This window comes from Anopheles aquasalis, chromosome 2 (genome assembly GCF_943734665.1).
Source record: "Anopheles aquasalis chromosome 2, idAnoAquaMG_Q_19, whole genome shotgun sequence".
Lineage (NCBI taxonomy): Eukaryota > Metazoa > Arthropoda > Insecta > Diptera > Culicidae > Anopheles > Anopheles aquasalis.
In genome coordinates, this window is record NC_064877.1 from 65,895,647 (window position 1) to 65,908,146 (window position 12,500).

The 12,500-nt window shown below is 48.4% G+C and overlaps 1 protein-coding gene across 1 annotated transcript; it reads left to right on the top strand.

Moving 5' to 3' along the window:
- Positions 1-842: 842 nt before the first annotated feature.
- LOC126576519 (homeobox protein Hox-A3) lies at positions 843-4,969 on the top strand. Its single transcript, XM_050237831.1, has 5 exons — positions 843-1,432; positions 2,171-2,469; positions 2,628-2,793; positions 2,970-3,106; positions 4,131-4,969. The coding sequence occupies exons 1-5, from the start codon at positions 843-845 to the stop codon at positions 4,967-4,969; spliced, it is 2,031 nt and encodes a 676-aa protein (XP_050093788.1).
- The last annotated feature ends 7,531 nt before the right edge of the window (positions 4,970-12,500 follow it).

Below are 12,500 nucleotides of genomic sequence, written 5' to 3' on the forward strand. Positions count from 1 at the left end.
GGAGCAGCTCCTGAATGAATTTCATATCACCGAGTCTCCCCCGCGGACAGCACATGGCCGCCCGCTTTTAGCGGAGTTGACTCACTAATTGGCAATAAAGCGCCATCGCAAAACTCTGACAATCTGTGATCCGTGCGCGCGGGATACACGGGACGGTGCTCGACCTGCTGCTGCTGCTGCTGCTGCTGCTGTCGTTGCCAGTGACGAAGGACGTAGGACGAGTTGATAAAACATAATTTTGCCACAATTTAGCAGACAATTTGTGCGCCTCAATCGTCGCTCTGGAACGTAAAAGGAGCATGAGGAGGACGGTACCATCGACAAATGGTTATTTACTAGTCAACCAGTGTTGGTGCCAACGGAACAGGCACCCCTCTCAGGAAGTTGGAAGGAAGGACTCGCTGTTCCGCTGCACCCTTCGAGCAGGATCCCCTCCCTCCAGGACCGTGTTGCTGTACATAGCCATGCCATGGCGCGGCCGTGTGTTCGGAGGCACTTTGAGCTACATACAACCACCATGAAACGGTGTTGCCCATCCCTTTGGTCGTCTCTACGGCTGACGATAGGACGGCCCATCACCACAGTCGTCAACAGTCGTCCGCCTGGCACGGTGGTGAAAGGATCTCTCCAGCAGCAGCAGCAGCAGCAGCAGCACGCCACGGATGCAAATAGGTTCCTTTGGTGAAGCCATGAGACCTAGTGTGCCATGAGGATACGGATATCCGGCAGCACCAAGTGTAGAACGAACTGTCCAGCAACCACCACCACGATCTCGAGCGAAAAGTGAACAGTTTCTTGGTGTGCTTGGTGCGCGCGTGCGTCTGCTTGTGTGACTTGTGATCATGTGCACCACCGACCAGCGGATGACACAACAGTTGCATCCCGTTTCCGGACCCCTTCTAGTGGCCAACGGCATGTGCAAATCCCCCTCGATGGCGACGGCCATCTCCGTCAAAACGCCGTTCTCGATCGAGGATATTCTGTTCCAGAACGGGGCCGCTTCGGCCGGTGGTCAAAGCCCTCGGGCGGCGGTCGGTACGGTGGCCAGGGAAGGTTCTCCGTTGTCCGACGGTGAACCACCACCACAAGCACCACCATCGGATAACAGCACTCCTGTGCCACGCGCTGCACGGCCTGGCAAACATTCACCAAACGGTTCCAGCTCTTCCTCCTCCACGTCGTCATCGTCGCCGCCATCGTCGTCTCCGGCGTCGTCTACGGCCTCGGGAGGCAGGGATGGTGTCAGTGAGAAGGTGCCGAGTGGTGGTAACAATCGTGGTAAATCAATCGTTGGTGCTAGTAGTGTGAACAATCGAAGTGACAACCGCCACACAGGGGGCAACAGTAAACAACAGTGTCACCAGAATCAGACGACTGGTGCGGGATTAAGTCGTGCCGACGAGGACTACCGGAAAGTGTTGCAATCGGAAAGGTGAGAAGCGTTTGGTGTGACGTTGAGAATCTTTTGGCCAAAAAGGACATTGCACTAGATCAGTGAATTGCCATTTCTAGCTGCAAGGCGAATTGCAAGTTGTTCGTTGTTCGATTGGCGTTACTTTCTTTTGCTAACTGTTTTGATATTTGATTTATCTTCGGTGATTTGCAATTGAAATAGAAATTTCTCTTTAAACGGACGTATACTGATAGCTGTTTTTAAAAGAATAGGAACATCAATTAGTTCTTTAGATATCTTATTTATGTGTACAATACTGTTTCTCAAACGAGAATGTATATGATGTTAGAGTATCATGTTCTAAATCGCCAAAAGCAAAAGATAGATAGTCTAAGTTATTGACTCGGGATTATTGGAAAAGAGCTTAGAAACAAGAAAATAAAATAAAAAAATAACTTCAAATTCATTAAAGATTCAGATCAGATGATAAATAAGGTATAAAACTATAGAAATCACATGGAAAGCATTAAAATGCAAGTGAAATGGCATATAATGATTTGATGAGTATTTGAAAAAAGGTTCGAATAACTAAAAGCGAGTATGGATGAAAATTGATTTTAAAACTTTCAATGTAATACGGATGAAAGGCTATCCAGCCTGGTAACAGTTTTATCCATCCAGTTCTCAAGTCATGCTCTTTGCCATTTGAAGCCATCAATTGAGTTTACAAAACATTTTATACCATCGACCTTTCCATTGACCTCCACCCATCCCTAGATACGGTAAGCTCGGTGCCACACCACCCGTTCCGCATGCCGTCTCGATCGGTTCGCATCCTGCACCACCACCTTCTTCGGCACAACCGGGACCACCTCCATCGATGGCGAGTGGTGGACCGGCTGGTACTGGCAGTCCTTCCGGTGGTCCGGTTCAGTTTACCAGCGGCCCGTCGGCAGGTGTCCTGTACGCCACCAATCCGTACAACGATCCTGCCTACCTACAGATGGCCCTCGGTGCCTATCTAGCGCCCTCCTCCACCGGTTACAAGACCGTCGATCCGTACTTCCTATCGCAAGGTACGTAGCACGCCCGCCCATGGACCCCATTTGTTTGCCAAAGTGTAATTGAGTTTTCGAAGGACCAAAGGAGTTCGTCCTCGGGTTCAAAGGGGGATGGGGACAAGTTTAATTGTATTTTGTTTTAATTTTTTTCCATGATTTCACTCCATCCATAGGCATCTTTGCCAGCTCATCGCTGTTTCCCGGAGCCGGCTGTCCGGACATAGCGCTCGGCCTTGGCATGGGCATGAGCGCTCTGCGTCACTGCCGACGCCGCAAAGCTCGCACCGTTTTTAGCGATCCGCAGCTGACCGGTTTGGAGAAGCGCTTCGAAGCACAACGGTAAGCATCCGTCGATCGATTGCCAGGGTCCAGGGGTGTTGTAAGTGAAAAAGTTGTTCGGAAGAGAAAGGAAACTCCGCACCCAGTGTACCACATGTTGGAATGTGTTGTTTTTTTTTAACGGGAACCAAAACTTTGTCTTCGATAATGATAGAAAACCTTTTCCCTTTTGACAGCTACTTATCGACACCGGAACGTGTCGAGCTGGCGACGGCACTCGGACTCAGCGAGACGCAGGTCAAAACGTGGTTCCAGAACCGACGGATGAAGCACAAGAAGCAGCTACGGCGCCGGGAGGTCAATGCCACTGCTGGTAAGTGTCCGCTGAACTGGACAGCGCCCCAAACTCAAATTCAATTGAACCTTCTACTACCAACTTTGAGACGAATCCTTTTATCCAATGCAAATGGTGACCGAAAGTTTCTCTCAAGAAGGTCTCCATGTTGTTCCAAAGTTTCTTAGCAACTTCTATGACAAAGTGGTTCGCCATTTAATGCAAAAGAACGCCTAGAGAACCCTTTCCTTGGGAGGGGCAGTTGAGGTCCAGGTCCAGGCACAAATCGAATTACCGATCCAAAGACGCCAGCGCTAGACCAGGCGGCCATCTTCTTCCATTTTGGGTTCACTTTTTAAAATGGAGAATGGTTTAGGGACGGGAATGGGCACTTTCTTGGAAGACTTTTGCGCCCACTTTGGGCACACCATGGGAGGGATTGCTTTTAAGAAGTCCACGGCCCCAACATCCGCACCAGAGCACCACCGCACTGCACCGGGAAACGCAAACGTTGCCCCGGGTAACCTCGGGGACACGGTGAGTGGTAAAGTGCACCGAACATTCCACTTGACAAAGAGATTCAAGGACCTGACACTAGCGTCGGTTGCCGGGGGCACCAGTGGTTTCGTCTATTGTGCTTTTTGTGCCGTACAATTCTTCGCTCGACGACCGCTGCTTATGGAAACGAGTGGAATATTGAGGACCGTAGACGTAGACAAAAGATTTTCCGGCTCGAATACCGACCGTAGACCAGGAAGGCATCACTCTTAACCAAGGGGAGACCAGGATACTAACGCTCGCTAGCAGGAACGTTAGCAATCGAGCAGCACCGGCTTCAATGACTTGGTGGGAGATTCTAGAACGTGGCACCTTATATTGGAGTCGTCCTTTGTGGCATTACTGTGCACCCGGATGTATTGGGTTCATGGGAAAAAGTTCCTTGTGTGTTCTCCGTTAGTAGTCTATGTTCGAGATGAACCTAAGAGCTGTGGAATTCCTTGGATCGTTCGCAAAAGGATTGACAACTAATTCCTCTCAGAACCGATCGATTTCTCTCGCACAGATACGAACGGCACGTCGAGTGGAACAGGAGCATCTGGCGGTAACTCTGCGAGTAGCAACAGCGGCAGTAGCACCACTAGCAACGCAAATACCATCTCCACCAGCACCAGTTCTAGTGGTTCCAATGGATCAGGCCGCCTTCATGGACCCTCGGCATCCACTTCTTCTTCCTCATCTGCTTCTGCAACCTCTTCACTCATCAGCTCAACCGGTGGAGCGACGATGATGGTGGAGAAGAACGGATTCACGGCCTACGGTGGCAAGTCTGGAACGGGAACGGGAGCTTTCGGGTCGAAATCCCATCCATCGTCCACCGGAAGTGGAGCGGTATCGTTGAAAACCTTAACCACCGTTCCACCAACGGGCAACGATGGTAGACCGCTGCACTCATCGTCATCGTCGTTCAGTCTGGTGAAGCGTGCGGCGGCCGTTGCGGCTGTGGCGGCCATGAGTAACGGCCATGCTCCACCAATCAATCATCTACCACCGCCGGTGTCGGTACATGGTAGCGGTGGGCAAGGACCTCTTCCTCCTGTTCCCGGTGGTGGTGGTGGTGGTGGCAGTGCACACCATCCCTTCCCGTCGCATGGTCATCCGTCCCATCCGCATGGTCATGGGCTGCTGCACTCCCATCCGTACCAATCGATGGCTCACCATCAGCAGCAGCATCATCAGCACCATCCGCTGGGACATCCGCTAGTCGCAGCACATCGGACCGGTGAACGAGGCTCGCTGAGTCCCGATCCGGATGATGAGGAAGAGGATGATCTGCTGAACGATAGTGAGTCGGACTGTAGTGACGTCGATATCGTTGGTGACGATCAGGGGTACATGACGTAGGTTCCCGGGTGGTTGAGGACAGCATAATGAGCTAGAGAATGAGTCAGAAACAGAACAATCGCTGCTAGTCATAGAGAGTAAGGTCAACAATTCATCATAATCAGAGAGTAATAAAGAAAACCCAATGCCTGTAAATCGAATGTACCATGTAAAGCGACTTTTGAACTGCGTGTTTACTTCACAGCATCCGAAAGACTCTTTTCATCTTGTTTTAACTTCACTTTCTACTTTGAATTATCCGTGAAAGACCCATTTTAATATCTTGTCCGGTGCGCCACCGCCATAACGAGGTCAAGCGCTGTTGCAGCTCGAATAAGGATCGAAAATTGACCAATTTTCCGGCCACAGTTTTCATTGGGCGGAGCCATGGGCCACGAAAGAGGCGCGCGCGCGCACGTGTCTGCACATGGCGGAGTTGGTATATAAAGGACACGTCTCAAACTCCTGCAAAAGACTGGAAGAAGGAACGAGCAAAGATTATCCTGTGTCACTCTTGGAATGAATGGCTTCTCGTTCACGTCTGATGGGGGGTCAGCGGGCGTGCGCATCGTTATCCTTGTCAGCGCAAAAAAAAAACACCCAACACACGCACACACGGAGGCGCGCTGGCGCATATGTACATATGGACAGTTCCCCTCTCTTTGCTTGCTACGGACAGAAGCTCCTTGACGGAGGATCTGCAGGCCAGGGAGCGAGGAAAATCGCTGCTACCATCCTTCTGGCACAAAAAAGGGGAAAAGGGAGCGGGAAAAGCGGGGACACAAAACATTCTGACGCTCATTAGTTCCAATTATATTTGATGAAGATATGGCAGACCCGGGACACGCGGTGTTCGCTCGGGACGCTTCGCTCGTTTGGCATTTTTCTCGTTTGCGGAGTCCGTGTTCGCGTGTTGGAGCAGCCGTTGGAGCGGCCAGTGGCGGGATGGAAGCAGGAGGGATGAAGTGTGTTGGTTGATGTGCGCCGACACAAACATGTACGTGTGCTTCGCCAATCAAGTTGCTGGCGGAGCTGATACGTCGCTGGAGCATCGTTCAGGGTAGTCGGAAGTTAGTCATCGCATCACCCGGGGGGGGGGGGGGGGGGGAAGATGGGTTGAGTTGGGTTGGCTAATTCGTTTAGGACCTTCTACCACAAATCATCTTCTGATTGAGCGCATTATTAAACTTTATGACCGCGTTGAGCAAAACGGAAAAGGAAACGTCTCGACCGCTGTGCCTCGCCGTGCCTCGGGTCCTGATTCGTTTGCTTCCGTGAGCATCGTGATACAAAAGGATGGCGATAGGAAAGGAAACAGAGTTTTCCATTTTCCTACTATTAATTGACCAGTTGAAGATGGAAGTAGATGTCGGAATATTCTAAAAGAGTCTTTTTACGAAAAGGAAGTGTATTAATATCAAACTGCAAGATGCAAATTTCTCAAGAGCGTTCTTGTGATGAAATTGATGGATTGGAGTTGAATTAACTGTTCACTTAGAAGAAAAAATCGTGCAACTGATAGGAAATATTGCAAAAACAATCAGAAAGTATGGCATAAAACCATCTGCTCAAAATTTGTCGGTAGACAGTTGTTTAACACACAATTTTGTTTGATATTCCCGGCACCGGGAAAAAAGGTTGTTCCTATAATCGATAACAACACATTAGCACGAGAGCGATCGTTCTCTCTGTGTGTCTCCCAAACCCGGCAACACTTTGTAACAGAATAGCTGTGAGAACAACGGATTCGCGCTACGTACGTGACACAGAGACGATTCCACGAATTCTGCTCCTGTCACCAACACCAGAAACCGGTTAGTGGGGATCCGTACCGTGTCACAAAGTCTTTAACACAGGCTAATTAGCGAAATGGTGCCGCTGCCGGTTGATCGGTTGAAGTCACGTTTCGCAGTGGCGCCAACGATTTCCTGACATGTTTCGCACCTTGTTCCTCATGGACGGGATTCCCATGGTGGTTTGTGTGGTTGCGATCGAAGGTTGGCTTGTTCCCAGCGACCAAAGGCAGGTAAGTGATACATGGTGAAGTAGTTTGTTCGAACCCGGGAACACTTGCCATTTCCGGCAAATTCTGACACCACAAAGCGCGTCAAAAGTGAAGCCCTCATGCCCGAGGCATACGCCGGCGTTGATCGATCGGTAATGTGTGGATCCGTTTTCCGGTGGAAACGTTAGCTGAAATCGCTGCCGGCCAAGGGCCAGGGGAGAGTTTGAGGAACAGACAGATCAGAGAGGACACACTGTTTGGGGCCATCGAGCAGGGCGCGCCTGGTGCATGTCGCACGATCGGTGCATTATCGGTTTGCATTTGCATCCTGCCCATCCCCCCCCCCCCCCCCCCAAAAAAAAAGCCGTATCACCGTATCATCACAACATTAGCGAATGGTGAGAATCGGACCGTGTTACACGAAACCCACTTAACCACTCTTCCGGGACCCACACCTTGGAACCTGTCAAACTGTCAACGCTGCGACCCCGGGATTGCTTTGTTTCACTTCCGGTCCCAGGAACCTGACAGCCAGGACAGTGACAAACTCCAAAGTAGCCGGCGCGCGCGCGCGAGAGAGTGAAGAGTGAAGCAAATCTAACTCACTCATATGCCGGGCCAGCAAAAGATGATGCACTGCAATTAAGGGCAATATGCATTTTTGCACGAAGGGAATTTTGCATCGGGGGGTGCCAGCAGGGATTCCCCGTAAAGGATAAAACACATCCTCCTTCTGGTGGCCATTCACCGCAGTGGCAGGAAGAAGGGAGAAGAAGTCTCTCACCAAAGTATGTGTTGCCCAGGAAAGGGGTTCCTGGTTTGGAGATCGTTTACGGTGAAGGGAAGAGGACATGTTATTGTGATATTTAGCAGCATCATGACAACTCCCCTCTCCGGAGGGGTCGATGGCATCATTAGGTCGAAATGTTTATGAAAGCTTTTGTGTGATACAATGTAAGAAACGGTGCACGGTGCCGGTTTCAACGGTGGTGCTCAAGTGTTTGCTCGATACACAGCCAAGATGTTGGCTGTTTAGATGGACAGATATGGTTATGGTTGAATGAACTAAGGGCTGTTGGAGATTAGATTTTATCAAATGATGGAGTGTCCCAGTGCGGAAGTCTTTTCTATCATTGTATGTTGAATGGGTTCTTCATAGGATTCGTTTCTGCTGATAGCAGGGTGTTTAAAGGAACTAGGATTATGGCTTGATCTGTCACTGATGGTTTGATAGCACGAAAAGCATACAAACTGCAAGGATTCTTCACCAGAGCAATTAACAATTAGCGCGATCTAATGATTAAGAAGACGGTGTGTTGGGAAATCAAATTAAAAAAAGGATATAAGATAACAGTCATGAGAGGTCACTTCCAGCGATATTGACTGTTAAACTCCCGAAGATCAAGCTCAAAAGTTTACTACGCTCATGCTGAACTAATATTCAAGCGTATATCCTATACAATGGCAATACAAAATAGTCTTTAAAAGCTTATTGCGGTCTTAAAACAGTTATTGTGGTTGCTCTTTGGACTAAAGCACAGCAAGAGGATGCCCTTTAAACTCCAGCAGTGTGAGCACTTTCTAACACCTTCATCGCCATCATCCATCCTAATTCCCAATATTCAAAAGTCAACAGCGCCTTTGAAAGCGTTTTTCCAGTTTTTTTCCTCTCCCAATCAGTCCCCACAGTGAGTGGCGCGTAAGTGCGCTGCCAGACACTACCGAAGCGTTCAGAGTAAAACATTTACCGCACCACTTACCCAATGGACCTTTTTGGCGTACCGAAAAAAGGGGTTCGATGCTCCGGACCAGCAACAAAAAATGGAAATCGAGTTGAGAGCTGCAGTTGTTCGCTTTGATTGACCGGAGCACAACGGATCCCAGCATCCACGGTGCGATGTTCAGGGGATCTTTTTTCCAGCGTGAACGGAACACGGCCTGTGTACGTGGCGACACGCGACACAGGACGAATGGAAAATTGATCGAATTGATTGCAGGCAGCGAGTTAGCGAACAAACGCGCTTAGGCGGAGGCTTTTCCCGTGTTTTTTTATTTTTTATTCTTATCGTTCGGTGGTGGGATGGCACGGGACGACACATCGCGAAAGTGGTTATTTGGATAGGGCCGGGACCAAAAAAGTCAAAGGGAAACGCTGTATCGAACGCCGGTCGGTTGGTGTGAGCGCCCGGTCCGGTTGGGAAATCGCGGTGCGCCCACGTTCCCTTTTAGTTCGGATGAGTGGCGGAAACCGAATGAAGTGGCCGGAAGTAGGGTGGCGAGCATGTAAATATTGTTATTAAATCAAGATACCATCAATAAAGGCGTAATTAAGCGTTTCGCAGCCGCTTAGAATGCCAAATAGGTCGTGGGTCGTGGACGGAGACGTTGGGTTAATGCGAAAGATAGCGGAACGATAAGATCCGGGAGCAGCGAGGGCCCGAAGGGTGCGTGTTCCAAGAGTGAACAAGCGAGACGCATCATTTTCATCTGTTCTGGATCATTTCAATATAGGAAAAGGGCATCCAACGCATTATGGAGGCAACGAAAATGTCGATCAATCTGTAGACAAGTTTGGGAAATAAATTTAATTACTATTCAGCAGCGGTGATTGTTTGTGAAGAATTTTCAATACAATATTTTGCGTTCAATTCATTGAGCTATAATTATTTACATAAATATGAAATGATGTTAAATATAATAAATCATGTTTATCTATTCGAATAGTTTATGCTAAAAAGTGAGTTTTCGTAAAGGGAGAACTGGGGGCGTGCGTATTATAAAGTAAGCTGCAGAATCTCATTATCTGGTGAATGAGTATTCAATTCAATCAATAATCAATTAAGCTATCATATCGATAATGAAGTGATGATTCACATGTTTAGTGCGCTGCGCTACCAACCGAAGCCAATATGACAATATGCCATGGTAACGCACCCCATGACCCTTTCCATCAAAGAACGTTTAACATCCTGAGCGCAACGGCACCACGCTTGAAGATGCTTGTTTGCATCGGGTGTTATAAGACAGAGAACCCCTTTCCAGGAATATAATTCAGGTGCAGGCATTATCCATTTTGATTGGCTTTCCCGACTTCCCGTCGTGTCGAGTAATGTCACGCTGGCATAGGCGGCGCCCTCCTGCTGCCGGCTTTTCGTCACCTTTTGTCCGGTTATTACGTACCCGGGGCCCTCTTCCCCGTTGCGCTACCGATGGTAGATAGTGCAAAATGTTCTTCCGAGAGGTACGCTCCGTACATTGAATTCAATTGCCTTCCGTATCGCCACCTCGGCCGATATCATGGTGAACAGATCAAAGGCAAAGGGGTCGGTGTGTCGATGTGATTGTATCTGCTCTGCTTTCTTAATTATCCTTGTTTTACCATCATGCCGGGGGTGGTTGGTTGAGTGATAAAGTTTGTCTGATGAATACGATAACATATGTCACTACACGTTGATGTAAACGTTAATAGGTGACTGGGAAATGGAATCAATTTTGCGATTTGCGTTCTCTCCCTTGGTTTGAAAAGGTTTATCCGATATAAATTTGCAGTATTTCTCTCACCTGTTCCTGGATAAAGAACAATAGCAGATGGTAGCGCCAAAAGAACGTTGCTTAACGCTGTAGATCACTGCCAACGATGGCGGCTCACAGAGGGCTTTCAAAATTTAATAAAGAGTCCAGCAGGCCACAGCGAATTGCTAATAATCTCAGCCCCGGCCATCTTCTAGTTCTCGCCACAGGATATCGCCATTCGACAAACATGAAAAGACACTCCACCACCATAACAACGCGGCACTTCCATGGCGCAAAGCACGCCGGTAGCTAAGATTCCTTTCCGGCCCTCAGCTCAACTCCGACGCCATGGATGCTCTTTCCAGCGGATGTCACTTGAGTCAAGGAGGAAAAATTGAAAATAAAGCAGAAGCGACAAACGGTGAAAGCATAAGTTCGTCCTTCCACACCGGCTCCTGCAAGGACGACAGCTCTTGAACTCATCGAATGGAGCGCCGAGCCGTGGTTGGGTACAAGATTTGAAGTGACTTTCTACTCCGTCACCTCCCACCCCGCAGGATCAGCATCGTAAAGGGCGGATGAATGCGATGGTTTTTCCGATTTTCGATTTTCCTTTCTCGTTCGGACACACACCAACCCTGCCATCGGGACACCCCAATCAGGGGCTTGTTAGTAGGATTTAATGGAGAATTAAGCAACAGAATTCACTGATCACGGGTTTCGCTTTGATGCGTCTCGGCCGTAAAGTTGTATTTTTGGGTTGTGCCGGCTCGGAGCAAACGTGATTATGTTTCATGGCACGCCCTCCCTTCGCAAAAGGACTTTTGCCATCGGCATCGGAATGATCGGTATCCAATATGTTCCATTCCGAAGTTTGCCGATGGTGGTGCGCAAGGTCGCAGTGCGTGATGGCGAACGATGAATTGCAACAAATGAGATGACACTCGGCACCGGGAGGATGGCCGTACCCCTTTCGTCTCGGGCTCTAGCGCGTGTGTTTTGTCTCTTTCTTCCTTCTCTGTGGCACAAATTTAGCGTCAATTATCGGTGACGGGTGAATGCGATTGAATTGATGAGCGCAAATTAATGTTGTGATTTCCCAGCGGCTTTCCGCACTCGGTCTCGGTGCAGGGCTGTCAGTCAGTTTTGGGTGGATTTTGATTTGACAAAAATTAATCCGAAATTTTTGATCCGTAGCAAGCATGTTTAGTTGTATTGTAAAGCAATATTCCTGTTAGCGCTCTGTTCAAAAGCACAGATCATTCGGAAATGGACTTTAATTTCACGTGCACAGCGCTTCCAATTGTTGGTTTTGTAACCTTTTAATTTTACCAGATAGCGCGTTGTTGGGATTTTCATTATGTATTGTCCAGTTGGAAAAGTAACAAAACTGCTTAATTTTCCTAAAATCCGTAATAAGGTCCGGATGTATTCCAGTTCTTTTTTGTAGATAAAGTCGATGAAAGTATTAAATTTTTTTTGAGATACAATGTCTACTAGAATGTCTGGTATGTTTGTTTTCTTTGAAAAACCTCTTTCTCTCATCTTTCTTAATAACACCCATTATCTATAGTTACAACAATTAAAGATCCGATGAATAGAAAAAGAAGTAACATACATTTTGTGTTCAATTTCGTGTCGTAACAATCATATAAGTCCCATTAGCTAACGCTTGTCCTCAAACAAGTGCTTTGTATTATTTTTCTATAATCAAAATACACCCACCTCCTGCACATTAGTATGCACGACGTGAATTGATTTCGCATGGATGAATTCTATTTCTTCCCTGGGAAAACACTCCCTACCAGCGAATTCTGCGCGGTAAAGACGGAGTGCCAATGCAATCACGCATTCAGCAGTCCGCCACAGCGAAAGCATAAATTCCCAGCGATAACACGCTACATCTTATCCATTCACTCACTCACTAAGTGGTCCCGTGGTTCACGTCCCGCTGCGAACACAAACTGCCATCGGGCCAATCGTCACAGCCAGGCTTACGGTGGCGGTGCAACCCACAAAAAAGGCATCGGAGTA